Below are 17,899 nucleotides of genomic sequence, written 5' to 3'. Positions count from 1 at the left end.
GTAGCCTGGGACTATCTTCCTGTAGCCTGGGACTATCTTCCTGTAGTCTCTGAGACTATTTTCCTGTAGCCTTGGACTATATTCCTGTAGCCTTGGACTATCTTCCTGTAGCCTGGGACTATCTTCCTGTAGCCTGGGACTATCTTCCTATAGCCTGGGACTATCTTCCTGTAGCCTGGGACTATTTTCCTGTGGCCTGGGACTATCTTCTTGTAGCCTGGGACTATCTTCCTGTAGCCTGGGACTATCTTCCTGTAGCCTGGGACTATTTTCCTGTGGCCTGGGACTATATTCCTGTAGCCTGGGACTATATTCCTGTAGCCTGGGACTATATTCCTGTAGCCTGGGACTAGATTCCTGTAGCCTGGGACTATCTTCCTGTAGCCTGGGACTATCTTCCTGTAGCCTGGGACTATCTTCCTGTAGCCTGGGACTATATTCCTGTAGCCTGGGACTATATTCCTGTAGCCTGGGACTATCTTCCTGTAGCCTGGGACTATTTTCCTGTGGCCTGGGACTATCTTCCTGTAGCCTGGGACTATCTTCCTGTAGCCTGGGACTATCTTCCTGTAGCCTGGGTCTATTTTCCTGTTGCCTGGGACTATATTCCTGTAGCCTGGGACTATTTTCTTGTAGCCTGAGACTATTTTCCTGTAGCCTGGGACTATATTCCTGCAGCCTGGGACTATATTCCTGTAGCCTGGGACTATATTCCTGTAGCCTTGGACTATATTCCTGTAGCCTTGGACTATATTCCTGTAGCCTGGGTCTATTTTCCTGTAGCCTGAGACTATATACCTGTAGCCTGAGACTATATTCCTGTAGCCTTGGACTATATTCCTGTAGCCCGGGACTATTTTCCTGTAGCCTGGGTCTATTTTCCTGTAGCCGGGGACTATATACCTGTAGCCTGAGACTATATTCCTGTAACCTGGGACTATTTTCCTGTAGCCTGAGACTATTTTCCTGTAGCCTTGGACTATCTTCCTGTAGCCTGGGACTATCTTCCTGTAGCCTGGGACTATCTTCCTGTAGCCTGGGACTATCTTCCTGTAGTCTCTGAGACTATATTCCTGTAGCCTTGGACTATATTCCTGTAGCCTTGGACGTTCTTCCTGTAGCCTGGGACTATCTTCCTGTAGCCTGGGACTATCTTCCTGTAGCCTGGGACTATCTTCCTGTAGTCTCTGAGACTATTTTCCTGTAGCCTTGGACTATATTCCTGTAGCCTTGGACTATCTTCCTGTAGCCTGGGACTATCTTCCTGTAGCCTGGGACTATCTTCCTATAGCCTGGGACTATCTTCCTGTAGCCTGGGACTATTTTCCTGTGGCCTGGGACTATCTTCCTGTAGCCTGGGACTATCTTCCTGTAGCCTGGGACTATCTTCCTGTAGCCTGGGACTATTTTCCTGTGGCCTGGGACTATATTCCTGTAGCCTGGGACTATATTCCTGTAGCCTGGGACTATTTTCCTGTAGCCTGGGACTATCTTCCTGTAGCCTGGGACTATCTTCCTGTAGCCTGTGACTATATTCCTGTAGCCTGTGACTATATTCCTGTAGCCTGGGACTATCTTCCTGTAGCCTGGGACTATTTTCCTGTGGCCTGGAACTATCTTCCTGTAGCCTGGGACTATCTTCCTGTAGCCTGGGACTATATACCTGTAGCCCGGGACTATATACCTGTGGCCTGGGACTATCTTCTTGTAGCCTGGGACTATATTCCTGTAGCCTGGGATTATATTGGGATTATATTCCTGTAGCATGGGACTATCTTCCTGTAGCCTGGGACTATTTTCCTGTGGCCTGGGACTATATTCCTGTAGCCTTGGACTATATTCCTGTAGCCTGGGACTATTTTCCTGTAGCCTGGGTCTATTTTCCTGTTGCCTGGGACTATATTCCTGTAGCCTGGGACTATTTTCTTGTAGCCTGAGACTATTTTCCTGTAGCCTGGGACTATATTCCTGTAGCCTGGGATTATATTCCTGTAGCATGGGACTATCTTCCTGTAGCCTGGGACTATTTTCCTGTGGCCTGGGACTATATTCCTGTAGCCTTGGACTATATTCCTGTAGCCTTGGACTATATTCCTGTAGCCTGGGTCTATTTTCCTGTAGCCTGAGACTATATACCTGTAGCCTGAGACTATATTCCTGTAGCCTTGGACTATATTCCTGTAGCCTTGGACTATATTCCTGTAGCCTGGGTCTATTTTCCTGTAGCCTGAGACTATATACCTGTAGCCTGAGACTATATTCCTGTAGCCTGGGACTATTTTCTTGTAGCCTGAGACTATTTTCTTGTAGCCTGAGACTATTTTCCTGTAGCCTGGGACTATATTCCTGTAGCCTGGGACTATATTCCTGTAGCCTTGGACTATATTCCTGTAGCCTTGGACTATATTCCTGTAGCCTGGGTCTATTTTCCTGTAGCCTGAGACTATATACCTGTAGCCTGAGACTATATTCCTGTAGCCCGGGACTATTTTCCTGTAGCCTGGGACTATATACCTGTAGCCTGAGACTTTATTCCTGTAACCTGGGACTATTTTCCTGTAGCCTGGGACTATATTCCTGTAGCCCGCGACTATTTTCCTGTAGCCCGGGACTATTTTCCTGTAGCCCGGGACTATATTCCTGTAGCCTTGGACTATATTCCTGTAGCCTTGGACTATTTTCCTGTAGCCTGGAACTATATTCCTGTAGCCTTGGACTATCTTCCTGTAGCCTTGGACTATCTTCCTGTAGCCTTGGACTATCTTCCTGTAGCCTGGGACTATCTTCCTGTAGCCTGGGACTATCTTCCTGTAGCCTGGGACTATCTTCCTGTAGCCTTGGACTATCTTCTTGTAGCCTTGGACTATTTTCCTGTAGCCTTGGACTGTCTTCCTGTAGCCTGGGACTATATTCCTGTAGCCTGGGACTATATTCCTGTAGCCTGGGACTATCTTCCTGTAGCCTGGGACTATCTTCCTGTAGCCTGGGACTATCTTCCTGTAGCCTTGGACTATATTTCTGTAGCCTTGGACTATATTCCTGTAGCCTTGGACTATCTTCCTGTAGCCTTGGACTATATTCCTGTAGCCTGGGACTATCTTCCTGTAGCCTGGGACTATCTTCCTGTAGCCTTGGACTATCTTCCTGTAGCCTGGGACTATTTTCCTGTAGCCTTGGACTATATTCCTGTAGCCTGGGACTATCTTCCTGTAGCCTGGGACTATCTTCCTGTAGCCTCGGACTATCTTCCTGTAGTCTCTGAGACTATTTTCCTGTAGCCTTGGACTATATTCCTGTAGCCTTGGACTATATTCCTGTAGCCTTGGACGTTCTTCCTGTAGCCTGGGACTATCTTCCTGTAGCCTGGGACTATCTTCCTGTAGCCTGGGACTATCTTCCTGTAGTCTCTGAGACTATTTTCCTGTAGCCTTGGACTATATTCCTGTAGCCTTGGACTATCTTCCTGTAGCCTGGGACTATCTTCCTGTAGCCTTGGACTATCTTCCTGTAGCCTGGGACTATCTTCCTATAGCCTGGGACTATCTTCCTGTAGCCTTGGACTATCTTCCTGTAGCCTGGGACTATCTTCCTATAGCCTGGGACTATATTCCTGTAGCCTTGGACTATCTTCCTGTAGCCTGGGACTATCTTCCTGTAGCCTTGGACTATATTCCTGTAGCCTTGGACTATCTTCCTGTAGCCTGGGACTATTTTCCTGTGGCCTGGGACTATCTTCCTGTAGCCTGGGACTATCTTCCTGTAGCCTGGGACTATCTTCCTGTAGCCTGGGACTATTTTCCTGTGGCCTGGGACTATATTCCTGTAGCCTGGGACTATATTCCTGTAGCCTGGGACTATATTCCTGTAGCCTGGGACTAGATTCCTGTAGCCTGGGACTATCTTCCTGTAGCCCGGGACTATCTTCCTGTAGCCTGGGACTATATTCCTGTAGCCTGGGACTATATTCCTGTAGCCTGGGACTATCTTCCTGTAGCCTGGGACTATTTTCCTGTGGCCTGGGACTATCTTCCTGTAGCCTGGGACTATCTTCCTGTAGCCTGGGACTATATACCTGTAGCCCGGGACTATATACCTGTGGCCTGGGACTATTTTCCTGTAGCCTTGGACTATATTCCTGTAGCCTGGGACTATCTTCCTGTAGCCTGGGACTATCTTCCTGTAGCCTGGGACTATATTCTTGTAGCCTGGGATTATATTCCTGTAGCATGGGACTATCTTCCTGTAGCCTGGGACTATTTTCCTGTGGCCTGGGACTATATTCCTGTAGCCTTGGACTATATTCCTGTAGCCTGGGACTATTTTCCTGTAGCCTGGGTCTATTTTCCTGTTGCCTGGGACTATATTCCTGTAGCCTGGGACTATTTTCTTGTAGCCTGAGACTATTTTTCTGTAGCCTGGGACTATATTCCTGCAGCCTGGGACTATATTCCTGTAGCCTGGGACTATATTCCTGTAGCCTTGGACTATATTCCTGTAGCCTTGGACTATATTCCTGTAGCCTGGGTCTATTTTCCTGTAGCCTGAGACTATATACCTGTAGCCTGAGACTATATTCCTGTAGCCTTGGACTATATTCCTGTAGCCCGGGTAGCCTGGGTCTATTTTCCTGTAGCCTGGGACTATATACCTGTAGCCTGAGACTATATTCCTGTAACCTGGGACTATTTTCCTGTAGCCTGAGACTATTTTCCTGTAGCCTTGGACTATCTTCCTGTAGCCTGGGACTATCTTCCTGTAGCCTGGGACTATCTTCCTGTAGCCTGGGACTATCTTCCTGTAGTCTCTGAGACTATATTCCTGTAGCCTTGGACTATATTCCTGTAGCCTTGGACTATCTTCCTGTAGCCTGGGACTATCTTCCTGTAGCCTGGGACTATCTTCCTGTAGCCTGGGACTATCTTCCTGTAGCCTGGGACTATCTTCCTGTAGTCTCTGAGACTATTTTCCTGTAGCCTTGGACTATATTCCTGTAGCCTTGGACTATCTTCCTGTAGCCTGGGACTATCTTCCTGTAGCCTGGGACTATCTTCCTATAGCCTGGGACTATCTTCCTGTAGCCTGGGACTATTTTCCTGTGGCCTGGGACTATCTTCTTGTAGCCTGGGACTATCTTCCTGTAGCCTGGGACTATCTTCCTGTAGCCTGGGACTATTTTCCTGTGGCCTGGGACTATATTCCTGTAGCCTGGGACTATATTCCTGTAGCCTGGGACTATATTCCTGTAGCCTGGGACTAGATTCCTGTAGCCTGGGACTATCTTCCTGTAGCCTGGGACTATCTTCCTGTAGCCTGGGACTATCTTCCTGTAGCCTGGGACTATATTCCTGTAGCCTGGGACTATATTCCTGTAGCCTGGGACTATATTCCTGTAGCCTGGGACTATCTTCCTGTAGCCTGGGACTATTTTCCTGTGGCCTGGGACTATCTTCCTGTAGCCTGGGACTATCTTCCTGTAGCCTGGGACTATATACCTGTAGCCCGGGACTATATACCTGTGGCCTGGGACTATTTTCCTGTAGCCTTGGACTATATTCCTGTAGCCTGGGACTATCTTCCTGTAGCCTGGGACTATCTTCCTGTAGCCTGGGACTATATTCCTGTAGCCTGGGATTATATTCCTGTAGCATGGGACTATCTTCCTGTAGCCTGGGACTATTTTCCTGTGGCCTGGGACTATATTCCTGTAGCCTTGGACTATATTCCTGTAGCCTGGGACTATTTTCCTGTAGCCTGGGTCTATTTTCCTGTTGCCTGGGACTATATTCCTGTAGCCTGGGACTATTTTCTTGTAGCCTGAGACTATTTTCCTGTAGCCTGGGACTATATTCCTGCAGCCTGAGACTATATTCCTGTAGCCTGGGACTATATTCCTGTAGCCTTGGACTATATTCCTGTAGCCTTGGACTATATTCCTGTAGCCTGGGTCTATTTTCCTGTAGCCTGAGACTATATACCTGTAGCCTGAGACTATATTCCTGTAGCCTTGGACTATATTCCTGTAGCCCGGGACTATTTTCCTGTAGCCTGGGTCTATTTTCCTGTAGCCGGGGACTATATACCTGTAGCCTGAGACTATATTCCTGTAACCTGGGACTATTTTCCTGTAGCCTGAGACTATTTTCCTGTAGCCTTGGACTATCTTCCTGTAGCCTGGGACTATCTTCCTGTAGCCTGGGACTATCTTCCTGTAGCCTGGGACTATCTTCCTGTAGTCTCTGAGACTATATTCCTGTAGCCTTGGACTATATTCCTGTAGCCTTGGACGTTCTTCCTGTAGCCTGGGACTATCTTCCTGTAGCCTGGGACTATCTTCCTGTAGCCTGGGACTATCTTCCTGTAGTCTCTGAGACTATTTTCCTGTAGCCTTGGACTATATTCCTGTAGCCTTGGACTATCTTCCTGTAGCCTGGGACTATCTTCCTGTAGCCTGGGACTATCTTCCTATAGCCTGGGACTATCTTCCTGTAGCCTGGGACTATTTTCCTGTGGCCTGGGACTATCTTCCTGTAGCCTGGGACTATCTTCCTGTAGCCTGGGACTATCTTCCTGTAGCCTGGGACTATTTTCCTGTGGCCTGGGACTATATTCCTGTAGCCTGGGACTATATTCCTGTAGCCTGGGACTATTTTCCTGTAGCCTGGGACTATCTTCCTGTAGCCTGGGACTATCTTCCTGTAGCCTGTGACTATATTCCTGTAGCCTGTGACTATATTCCTGTAGCCTGGGACTATCTTCCTGTAGCCTGGGACTATTTTCCTGTGGCCTGGAACTATCTTCCTGTAGCCTGGGACTATCTTCCTGTAGCCTGGGACTATATACCTGTAGCCCGGGACTATATACCTGTGGCCTGGGACTATCTTCTTGTAGCCTGGGACTATATTCCTGTAGCCTGGGATTATATTGGGATTATATTCCTGTAGCATGGGACTATCTTCCTGTAGCCTGGGACTATTTTCCTGTGGCCTGGGACTATATTCCTGTAGCCTTGGACTATATTCCTGTAGCCTGGGACTATTTTCCTGTAGCCTGGGTCTATTTTCCTGTTGCCTGGGACTATATTCCTGTAGCCTGGGACTATTTTCTTGTAGCCTGAGACTATTTTCCTGTAGCCTGGGACTATATTCCTGTAGCCTGGGATTATATTCCTGTAGCATGGGACTATCTTCCTGTAGCCTGGGACTATTTTCCTGTGGCCTGGGACTATATTCCTGTAGCCTTGGACTATATTCCTGTAGCCTTGGACTATATTCCTGTAGCCTGGGTCTATTTTCCTGTAGCCTGAGACTATATACCTGTAGCCTGAGACTATATTCCTGTAGCCTTGGACTATATTCCTGTAGCCTTGGACTATATTCCTGTAGCCTGGGTCTATTTTCCTGTAGCCTGAGACTATATACCTGTAGCCTGAGACTATATTCCTGTAGCCTGGGACTATTTTCTTGTAGCCTGAGACTATTTTCTTGTAGCCTGAGACTATTTTCCTGTAGCCTGGGACTATATTCCTGTAGCCTGGGACTATATTCCTGTAGCCTTGGACTATATTCCTGTAGCCTTGGACTATATTCCTGTAGCCTGGGTCTATTTTCCTGTAGCCTGAGACTATATACCTGTAGCCTGAGACTATATTCCTGTAGCCCGGGACTATTTTCCTGTAGCCTGGGACTATATACCTGTAGCCTGAGACTTTATTCCTGTAACCTGGGACTATTTTCCTGTAGCCTGGGACTATTTTCCTGTAGCCTGGGACTATTTCCCTGTAGCCTGGGACTATATACCTTTAGCCTGGGACTATTTTCCTGTAGCCTGGGACTATATTCCTGTAGCCTGGGACTATTTTCTTGTAGCCTGAGACTATTTTCCTGTAGCCTGGGACTATATTCCTGCAGCCTGGGACTATATTCCTGTAGCCTGGGACTATATTCCTGTAGCCTGGGACTATATACCTGTAGCCTGGGACTATTTTCCTGTAGCCTGGGACTATATTCCTGTAGCCTGGGACTATTTTCCTGTAGCCTGGGACTATATACCTGTAGCCTGGGACTATTTTCCTTTAGCCTTGGACTATATACCTGTAGCCTGGGACTATTTTCCTGTAGCCTGGGACTATATACCTGTAGCCTGGGACTATTTTCCTGTAGCCTGGGACTATATTCCTGTAGCCTGGGACTATTTTCTTGTAGCCTGAGACTATATTCCTGTAGCCTGGGACTATATACCTGTAGCTTGGGACTATTTTCCTGTAGCCTGGGACTATATTCCTGTAGCCTGGGACTATTTTCCTGTAGCCTGGGACTATATACCTGTAGCCTGGGACTATTTTCCTTTAGCCTTGGACTACATACCTGTAGCCTGGGACTATTTTCCTGTAGCCTGGGACTATTTTCCTGTAGCCTGGGACTATATACATGTAGCCTGGGACTATTTTCCTGTAGCCTGAGACTATTTTCCTGTAGCCTGGGACTATATTCCTGCAGCCTGGGACTATATTCCTGTAGCCTGGGACTATATTCCTGTAGCCTGGGACTATATACCTGTAGCCTGGGACTATTTTCCTGTAGCCTGGGACTATATTCCTGTAGCCTGGGACTATTTTCCTGTAGCCTGGGACTATATTCCTGTAGCCTGGGACTATTTTCCTGTAGCCTGGGACTATATACCTGTAGCCTGGGACTATTTTCCTTTAGCCTTGGACTATATACCTGTAGCCTGGGACTATTTTCCTGTACCCTGGGACTATATTCCTGTAGCCTGGGACTATTTTCCTTTAGCCTTGGACTACATACCTGTAGCCTGGGACTATCTTCCTGTAGCCTGGGACTATCTTCCTGTAGCCTGGGACTATCTTCCTGTAGCCTGGGACTATATTCCTGTAGCCTGGGACTATATACCTGTAGCCTGGGACTATATACCTGTAGCCTGGGACTATTTTCCTGTAGCCTGGGACTATATTCCTGTAGCCTGGGACTATTTCATGTTTTAGTGTTTTCATATTCAGAAAATGATAGAACACCAGCAATAAATTCGGTACAAGATTTTTTATTTGTTTTTATGTATAAAGGAATGATCAAGGACAAGGTACCATCTAGTGATGTATGACACATCCCCTCCTACATAGCTGCAGCTACAGGACTGACCCCAGGAGTTGACGCTCCACTCCTGATCCGAGGCGGTTCAGTCTACTCCAGATCCTTGATTAGCGGAGCGTAGTGCGTCTTCAGAGATTGCAGGAACTTCTCCTTGTCTTCATTCCCCCAGGATGAAACGTATCGGTACAGCTCTCGCATCTGCTCCTGGGGGGGCTTCATACTGCGCACCATGTCATATGCGTCAGGTGACAGCAGCTTGTTCTGAAGGAGGTCGTCCAGGACTTGGCCCAAAAGAGGCACCCGTCGTATCAGCTGAGCGCGATGTCTGTCCACAAAATGCTCCGGATCTGTAATGAGAACAGAAGACATGAGTTTTCTGATCGTCCTCCGCTCCTGACAGTAACCTATATGTGCGACTTCACTACTCGATGAGACCACGATTTAGAAGGAGCCTCTCCTCCTCTCACCTCTGGATGTCGCTCCGGATGTTTCCTGAATCGGTGCTGAAAAATAAGATAAAAAAGAAGAGAAGCGGTGAGTCCAGACATGGAGGGCTGCAATGTTACATTGTGATGAATGTGCATCATAGAAATTCTCTATCTATATATTTTTTTTAATTTGATATATATGCGCACTATTCTAAAGGATTTTTTATTTATTTATTATGAGTTGTCGGTGCAGTTCGCACCCTCACCACCAGAGGCGCAGCTCCCTGGTCACCCCCAGATGTGTATCATTTATAGAATTGTGGTCCTAATATGTGTCACTAGAGCCGAGGAAGACATCGCCCGCTGCACCCATGACTGACCCAACACTGCTCAGTATGCAAGCTCATCGTGCATATACAGTGAGGAAAAAAAGTCTTTAGTCAGCCACCAATTGTGCAAGTCCTCCCACTTATAAAGATGAGAGCGGCCTGTAATTGACATCATAGGTAGACCACAACTATGAGAGTCACAATGAGAAAACAAATCCAGAAAATCACCTTGTCTGATTTGGGAAGATTTATTTTGCAAATTATGGTGGAAATTAAGTATTTGGTCATTAAAAAAAGTTCATCTCAATACTTTGTTATATATCCTTTGTTGGCAATGATAGAGGTCAAACGTTTTCTGTAAGTCTTCACATGGTTGGCACACACTGTTGGTGGTATGTTGGCCCATTCCTCCATGTAGATCTCCTCTAGAGCAGTGATCTTTTGGGCCTGTCGCTGGGCAACACGGACTTTCATATCCCTACAAAGGTTTTCTATGGGGTTGAGATCTGGAGACTGGCTAGGCCACTCCAGGACCTTCATATGCTTCTTGTGAAGCCACTCCTTCATTGTCCTGGCGGTGTGCTTGGGATCATTATCATGCTGAAAGACCCATCCACATTTCATCTTCAATGAGCTTGCTGATGGAAGGAGGTTTGCACTCAAAATCTCACGATACATGGCTCCGTTCATTCTTTCTTGTACACGGATCAGTCGTCCTGGTCCCTTTGCAGAGAAACAGCCTTAAAGCATGATTTTGCCACCCCCATGCTTCATAGTAGGTATGGTGTTCCTTGGATGCAACTCAGCATTCTGTCTCCTCCAAACACAACGAATTTTGTTTCTACCAAACAGTTCTACATTCTCGCAATACTCTTCTGGATAATCGAAATGCTCTCTAGCAAACTTCAGAGGGGCCCAGACATGTACTGGCTTAAGCAGGGGGACACGTCTGGCACTGCAGTATCTGAGTCCCTGGCGGTCTAGTGTGTTACTGATGGTAGCCTTTGTTACGGTGGTCCCAGCTCTATGCAGGTCATTCGCTTGGTCCCCCCCCGTGTTGTTCTGGGATTTTTGCTCACCGTTCTTGTGCTCATTTTGACCCCACGGAGTGAGATCTTGTGTGGAGCCCCAGATCGAGGGAGATTATCAGTGGTCTTGTATGTCTCCCATTTTCTTATTGTTGCTCCCACAGTTGATTTCATTACACCAAGCTGCTTGCCTATTGCAGATTCAGTCTTCCCAGCCTGGTGCAGGGCTACAATTTTGTTTCTGGTGTCCTTCAACAGCTCTTTGGTCTTCACCATGGTGGAGTTTGGAGTGTGACTGTTTGAGGTTGTGGACAGGAGTCTTTTATAAACAGGCGCCATTACTACAGGTAATGAGTGGGGGACAGAGGAGCCTCTTACAGAAGAAGTTACAGGTCTGTGAGAGCCAGAAATCTTGCATGTTTTGAGGTGACCAAATACTTATTTTCCACCATAATTTGCAAAATAAATCTTACCAAATCAGACAAGGTGATTTTCTGGATTTGTTTTCTCATTCTGACTCTCATAGTTGTGGTCTACCTATGATGTCAATTACAGGCTGCTCTCATCTTTTTTAAGTGGGAGAACTTGCACAATTGGTGGCTGTCTAAATACTTATTTTCCCACTGTGTATATATATATATATATATATATATATATATATATATATATATATATATATATATTCGGACATATCACCGATGCAGCTGCACTGGGGCCACAGGTTGAGGGCCCGCTGACAAGGGTGACTATTTCAGCTGGATGTGTGTTCAAGGAAATAGGTGAACCGCCGGATCGTGCGCTGCAATACACACCGCCCGTCAGTCTGAGGTTGGCAACTGACGTTGGCGTGCCCGTGACTGGTGGTGCATAGCAATGACCTGATGTGCCATGGCACCCTTGCCAAACTCAGCTGCTTGCTCCTGCACGAGCTACAGAAGAGGACACTGCGGGGCATGGGAGTGAGAGAAGGTAAAAATATATATATTTTTTCTTTAATGTGTTTGAGATGAACAGAACTTATACCATGAAGGGGCCCAGGTGGAGGATATTATACTAAGAAGGGTCCTAGGATGGGGGACATTATACCAGGAAGGGATCCAGGATGGGGGCATTACACCAGAAAGGGGCCAGCATGAGGAACATAATTATATGGGGGGTGAACACATATGTCTTTATAGGATCTAGAATGCTTCGAGGGCCTATATATCTGACCAACATGCAGGTGGGGGCCCAGGTCCAAATTTTGCTAAGTACGTGTTAGCATCCTCTGCCACCCTCTATTTCATTATAAGACCCTGATAAAGTCTTCTGCCCCCCAATTCATAATGACGCTATCAGGGTCTTATAATGAATGGGTGTGTGTAAGGAACACACAGGACAGGGGCTAAGGCTTTGTGCGCACATTCAGGATTCGCAGCAGAAAACTCTCCCTATTGGGTTTTACCCTCGGACCTATAGTGAGGAGGCTCCGGACCACCGCTCACCTCCCGATGATGCTCCTTGATCTTCTGTCTTGATTGTACGACAATTCACTGAAAAACACAAAAATCAGAATCCCTGAGATCAGTCCAGGACTGGTCATCACTCACTACCATGGAGGAAGATGCTGAAGCCGTGCTCATACGCCAGTACTGTGATCTCTACTGGGAATACGTTGTGCCTTACATAGGACTGCAGATACAGTGGGGCAAAAAAGTATTTAGTCAGTCAGCAATAGTGCAAGTTCCACCACTTAAAAAGATGAGAGGCGTCTGTAATTTACATCATAGGTAGACCTCAACTATGGGAGACAAACTGAGAAAAAAAAATCCAGAAAATCACATTGTCTGTTTTTTTTTCATTTTATTTGCATATTATGGTGGAAAATAAGTATTTGGTCAGAAACAAGCAATCAAGATTTCTGGCTCTCACAGACCTGTAACTTCTTCTTTAAGAGTCTCCTCTTTCCTCCACTCCTTACCTGTAGTAATGGCACCTGTTTAAACTTGTTATCAGTATAAAAAGACACCTGTGCACACCCTCAAACAGTCTGACTCCAAACTCCACTATGGTGAAGACCAAAGAGCTGTCAAAGGACACCAGAAACAAAATTGTAGCCCTGCACCAGGCTGGGAAGACTGAATCTGCAATAGCCAACCAGCTTGGAGTGAAGAAATCAACTGTGGGAGCAATAATTAGAAAATGGAAGACATACAAGACCACTGATAATCTCCCTCGATCTGGTGCTCCACGCAAAATCCCACCCCGTGGGATCAGAATGATCACAAGAACGGTGAGCAAAAATCCCAGAACCACGCGGGGGGACCTAGTGAATAAACTGCAGAGAGCTGGGACCAATGTAACAAGGCCTACCATAAGTAACACACTACGCCACCATGGACTCAGATCCTGCAGTGCCAGACGTGTCCCACTGCTTAAGCCTGTACATGTCCGGGCCCGTCTGAAGTTTGCTAGAGAGCATTTGGATGATCCAGAGGAGTTTTGGGAGAATGTCCTATGGTCTGATGAAACCAAACTGGAACTGTTTGGTAGAAACACAACTTGTCGTGTTTGGAGGAAAAAGAATACTGAGTTGCATCCATCAAACACCATACCTACTGTAAAGCATGGTGGTGGAAACATCATGCTTTGGGGATGTTTCTCTGCAAAGGGGCCAGGACGACTGATCCGTGTACATGAAAGAATGAATGGGGCCATGTATCGTGAGATTTTGAGTGCAAACCTCCTTCCATCAGCAAGGGCATTGATGATGAAACGTGGCTGGGTCTTTCAACATGACAATGATCCAAAGCACAACGCCAGGGCAACGAAGGAGTGGCTTTGTAAGAAGCATTTCAAGGTCCTGGAGTGGCCTAGCCAGTCTCCAGATCTCAACCCTATAGAAAACCTTTGGAGGGAGTTGAAAGTCTGTGTTGCCAAGCGAAAAGCCAAAAACATCACTGCTCTAGAGGAGATCTGCATGGAGGAATGGGCCAACATACCAACAACAGTGTGTGGCAACCTTGTGAAGACTTACAGAAAACGTTTGACCTCTGTCATTGCCAACAAAGGATATATCACAAAGTATTGAGATGAAATTTTGTTTCTGACCAAATACTTATTTTTCACCATAATATGCAAATAAAATGAAAATAAAACAGACAATGTGATTTTCTGGATTTTTTTTTCTCAGTTTGTCTCCCATAGTTGAGGTCTACCTATGATGTAAATTACAGACGCCTCTCATCTTTTTAAGTGGTGGAACTTGCACTATTGCTGACTGACTAAATACTTTTTTGCCCCACTGTATTTGGGTATACTAGTTTGTCTTTAAGAGATAATAATAATTTCTGGAATGAAACTATGCAAATTAGCTCTGTACCAGAAGGAAGAAACCTTATGTGCAGCCACACCGCCCTGTGAGTCAGTGTTCCACCTATGATAAAGATTTTCACACTTTTTTCCCCATTTTGCACAAATGTAATCATTTCTAAGGCTATGTGCACACGTTGTGGATTGTGCTGCGGATTTTTCCGCGCGGACTTGGCTAAATATCTGCGGATTAGCCTGCGGTTTTCCCCTGCGGTTTGACACCTGGACAATGGAACAGATGGAAAATCGCTGTGGAATCCGCACCACAAAGAAGTGACATGCTGCGGATTTGAACCCGCAGCAAATCTCCGCAGAAAAATCCGCAGCATGTGCACATACCCTAAGTGTGTCTTTATGTTTTGACTACCTACTTTTACGCCCTTTTCAACCCCCCTGCAGTTCCTTTGGCCTTTTCCTCCAGAACCTGTCACGTGACTCTCGTTCTACTTTACCCTTGAACTCTCTTGAACATGTCTAAAAAATCATTTCCTTCCATTTCAATTAGTAGGATCAAAAAGTTTCTGAAAGTTTTTATTGGTGCAATAAAGTAGGGAATACAGTCTATAAAAGCCAAAAGGGAGGAAAACTGAGCGATGTAGAGATCAAGAGAACAGCCAGCAGTTTATCGACTCGTTTCAGCAGATAGAGGACCATCATCATTGCATTTGCATCTAAGATTTTGCGGTTTGTTGCCTCTGCTTGCCCGTGGAGTACAGGAGACGTGGTCCTGTCCAAGGCGGCCATTATTCGAGCAAACACCCTTTCCCCTTTTCTTTCGGTGCCCATTTGCAGATTCCTATTTGATGCCATCACAATATAATCTCTGGCATCCATCACGCTGCTCTCCGATTACGTAGCAAAAACCTGCTGACGGATTCTCTTTAATATGTAATAATGGAGCAGATTACACCATTTTTGATAACTGCTGACCACTGTGTCCACGTAGCAGTGCAGAAAGACCCCAAGCGGCTTCTGATCTGATCATTTCCCAGATTACAGGATAACAGAGGAGGCAATCACAATGGTGTCCGTACGACACACGCCTGCCCTCTACTGTCCGGTCAGAGAAAGTGCGCATCTTCCGTCGTATAAACCGGCACTGCCCACGTTTATGCCCAGAATGAATCCGCATGCTCCAACTTTTTAATTCTTCTTAGGGAACTTGAACCTCTGATCAATTGATCGTGTATTCCCAGTACTGCAATCTGATAGTATTTCACTGTCCACAGGCCGGGCTTCTAACACTGCAGACACAGGGGCCTTCAGGAGACCCCCAGCTGCCACAGCAATTGATCGGCATCCTCCCCTTGTGTTGTGTGGGGGCCTACGGCTGTCAGAAGTGGCGGCCACATTTTGAGGCCTTTTCAGACCCAGCTCCACAGCAGTCACTCTCGGGTGCTATCTGTGTAGCACAGCCCGCTTCATGTACTGATGACGCACGTCCGCTCTACATGTAAAAAAATCTTGTGCTGGACCAAGGGAATGTAAGTAAAGCTCAGATTGTTTTCTACATGTATCTGAGCCTGTGGGAGTTTTTTCAGAGGGGACAACCCCTTTAGCTATCACTGTATATAGTTGGGGAAATAAACGTAGTCAGCCACCAGTTGTGCAAGTTCTCCACTTAAAAAAGATGAGAGAGGCCTGTGATTGACATCATAGGTAGACCACAACTATGAGAGTCACAATGAGAAAACAAATCCAGAAAATCATCAAATTATGGTGGAAAATAAGTATTTGATCATTAACAAAAGTTCATCTCAACATTTTATTCTATATCCTTTGTTGGCAATGACAGAGGTCAGAGGTTTTCCATAAGTCTTCACAAGGTTGGCACACACTGTTGGCGGTATGTTGGCCCATTCCTCCATGCAGATCTCCTCTAGAGCAGTGATGTTTTGGGGCTGTCACTGGGCAACATGGACTTTCAAATCCCTACAAAGATTTTCTATGGAGTTTAGATCTGGAGACTAGGCCACTCCAGGACCTTCATATGCTTCTTACGAAGCCACTCCTTCGTTGCTCTGGTGGTGTGCTTGGGATCATTATCATGCTGAAAGACCCATCCATGTTTCATCTTCAGTGCCCTTGCCAATGGATGGAGGTTTGCACTCAAAATCTCATGATACATGGCTCCATTCATTCTTTCATGTACAGGGAGCAGTTGTCCTGGTCCCTTTGCAGAGAAACAGCCCCAAAGCATGATGTTGCCACCCCCATGCTTCACAGTAGGTATGGTGCTCTTTGGATGGAACTCAGCATTCTGTCTCCTTCAAATATGACGAGTTTTGTTTCTACCAAACAATTCTATTTTGGGTTCATCGGACCATATGACATTCTCCCAATACTCTTCTGGGTAATCCAAATGCTCTCTAGCGAACTTCAGATGGGCCCAGACATGTACTGGCTAAAGCAGTGGGACATGTCTGGCACTGCAGGATCTGAGTCCCTGGCGGCGTAGTGTATTACTGATGGTAGTCTTTGTTACAGTGGTCCCAGGTCTATGCAGGTCTTCACAAGGTCCCCCCGTGTGGGATTTTTGCTCACTGTTCTTGTGATCATTTTGACCCCACGGGGTGAGATCTTGTGTGGAGCCCCAGATCAAGGGAGATTATCAGTGGTCTTGTATGTCTTCCATTTTCTTATAATTGCTCCCACAGTTGATTTCTTCACTCCAAGCTGCTTGCCTATTGCAGATTCAGTCTTCCCAGCCTGGTGCAGGGCTACAATTTTGTTTCTGGTGTTCTTCTACTGCTCTTTGGTCTTCACCATAGTGGAGTTTGGAGTGTGACTGTTTGAGGTTGTCAACAGGTGTCTTTTATACTGATAAGGTCAAACAGGCGCCATTACTACAGGTAATGAGTGGAGGACAGAGGAGCCTCTTAAAGAAGTTACAGGTCTGTGAGAGCCAGAAATCTTCCATGTTTTTAGGTGACCAAATACTTATTTTCCACCATAATTTGCAAAATAAATCAGACAAGGTGATTTTCTGGATTTGTTTTCTCCTTTTGACTCTCATAGTTGTGGTCTACCTATGATGTCAGTTACAGGCCTCTCTCATCTTTATAAGGGGGAAAACTTGCCCAATTGGTGGCTGACCAAATACTTTTTTCTCCACTGTATATGATGTAGTGCAGGGGTCCTCAAACTACGGCCCGCGGGCCACATGCGGCCCACAAAGGACTTTTACCCGGCCCCTGGCTAGGCTGACATTAACCGCACTGATTGCACCGCCCTCACTGCCGTGGTGAACCAATCAGCGCTGCAGCCGTGATGAACCAATCAGCGCTGCAGCTCACAAACACTGCCACCCCCCCTGACACGCCCATTAAAGAACTAGACTGCAAACTCGCGGGCGGGACGAGGCGCCGAGGAAAGGCGTTGTGAAGCCCTCAAGCAGAGACCACACAGACGACGTGATTGTCATCACGCCGGCTGCGCGGCCTAATGACGTAACGCCGCCTGTGCCGGAAAAAGACCGAGACGAGCGGGCGCCTCTTCAGAACAGCGGGGGACATAGGTGAATACTGTTTTTTTTTTTTTTAACTCCGGGTCCTATTGGGGACCTGTGCTGCAAAATGGGGATGTTTACCTGCCTACTAGGGACCTGTGCTACGTATTGGGGACCTGTGCTGCCTATTGGGGACCTGTACCTGCCT

The 17,899-nt window shown here is 46.6% G+C and overlaps 2 protein-coding genes across 5 annotated transcripts in view; one reads left to right on the top strand and one right to left on the bottom strand.

The window, feature by feature from the left end:
- TRIM72 (tripartite motif containing 72) overlaps positions 1-17,899 on the top strand; it is a 151,434-nt gene that overhangs the window by 49,334 nt on the left and 84,201 nt on the right. The window lies entirely within an intron of this gene.
- Positions 1-17,899, bottom strand: part of LOC141050638 (apoptosis-associated speck-like protein containing a CARD) — a 37,820-nt gene that overhangs the window by 17,141 nt on the left and 2,780 nt on the right. The window contains exons 2-4 of the mRNA XM_073547224.1: positions 12,377-12,424; positions 9,575-9,610; positions 9,201-9,454 (exon numbers count right to left, since the gene is read on the bottom strand). Of these exons, the coding sequence (XP_073403325.1) occupies positions 9,201-9,454; positions 9,575-9,610; positions 12,377-12,424 (338 nt within the window). The remainder of the gene's footprint in view (positions 1-9,200; positions 9,455-9,574; positions 9,611-12,376; positions 12,425-17,899) is intronic.

The sequence above is a fragment of the Dendrobates tinctorius genome, unplaced genomic scaffold (genome assembly GCF_039654945.1).
Source record: "Dendrobates tinctorius isolate UK_male_01 unplaced genomic scaffold, ASM3965494v1 ptg000152l, whole genome shotgun sequence".
In the NCBI taxonomy this organism is placed as follows: domain Eukaryota; kingdom Metazoa; phylum Chordata; class Amphibia; order Anura; family Dendrobatidae; genus Dendrobates; species Dendrobates tinctorius.
The sequence above is the reverse complement of the archived record's forward strand: the minus strand, read 5'-3'. Positions and strand labels throughout refer to the sequence as shown.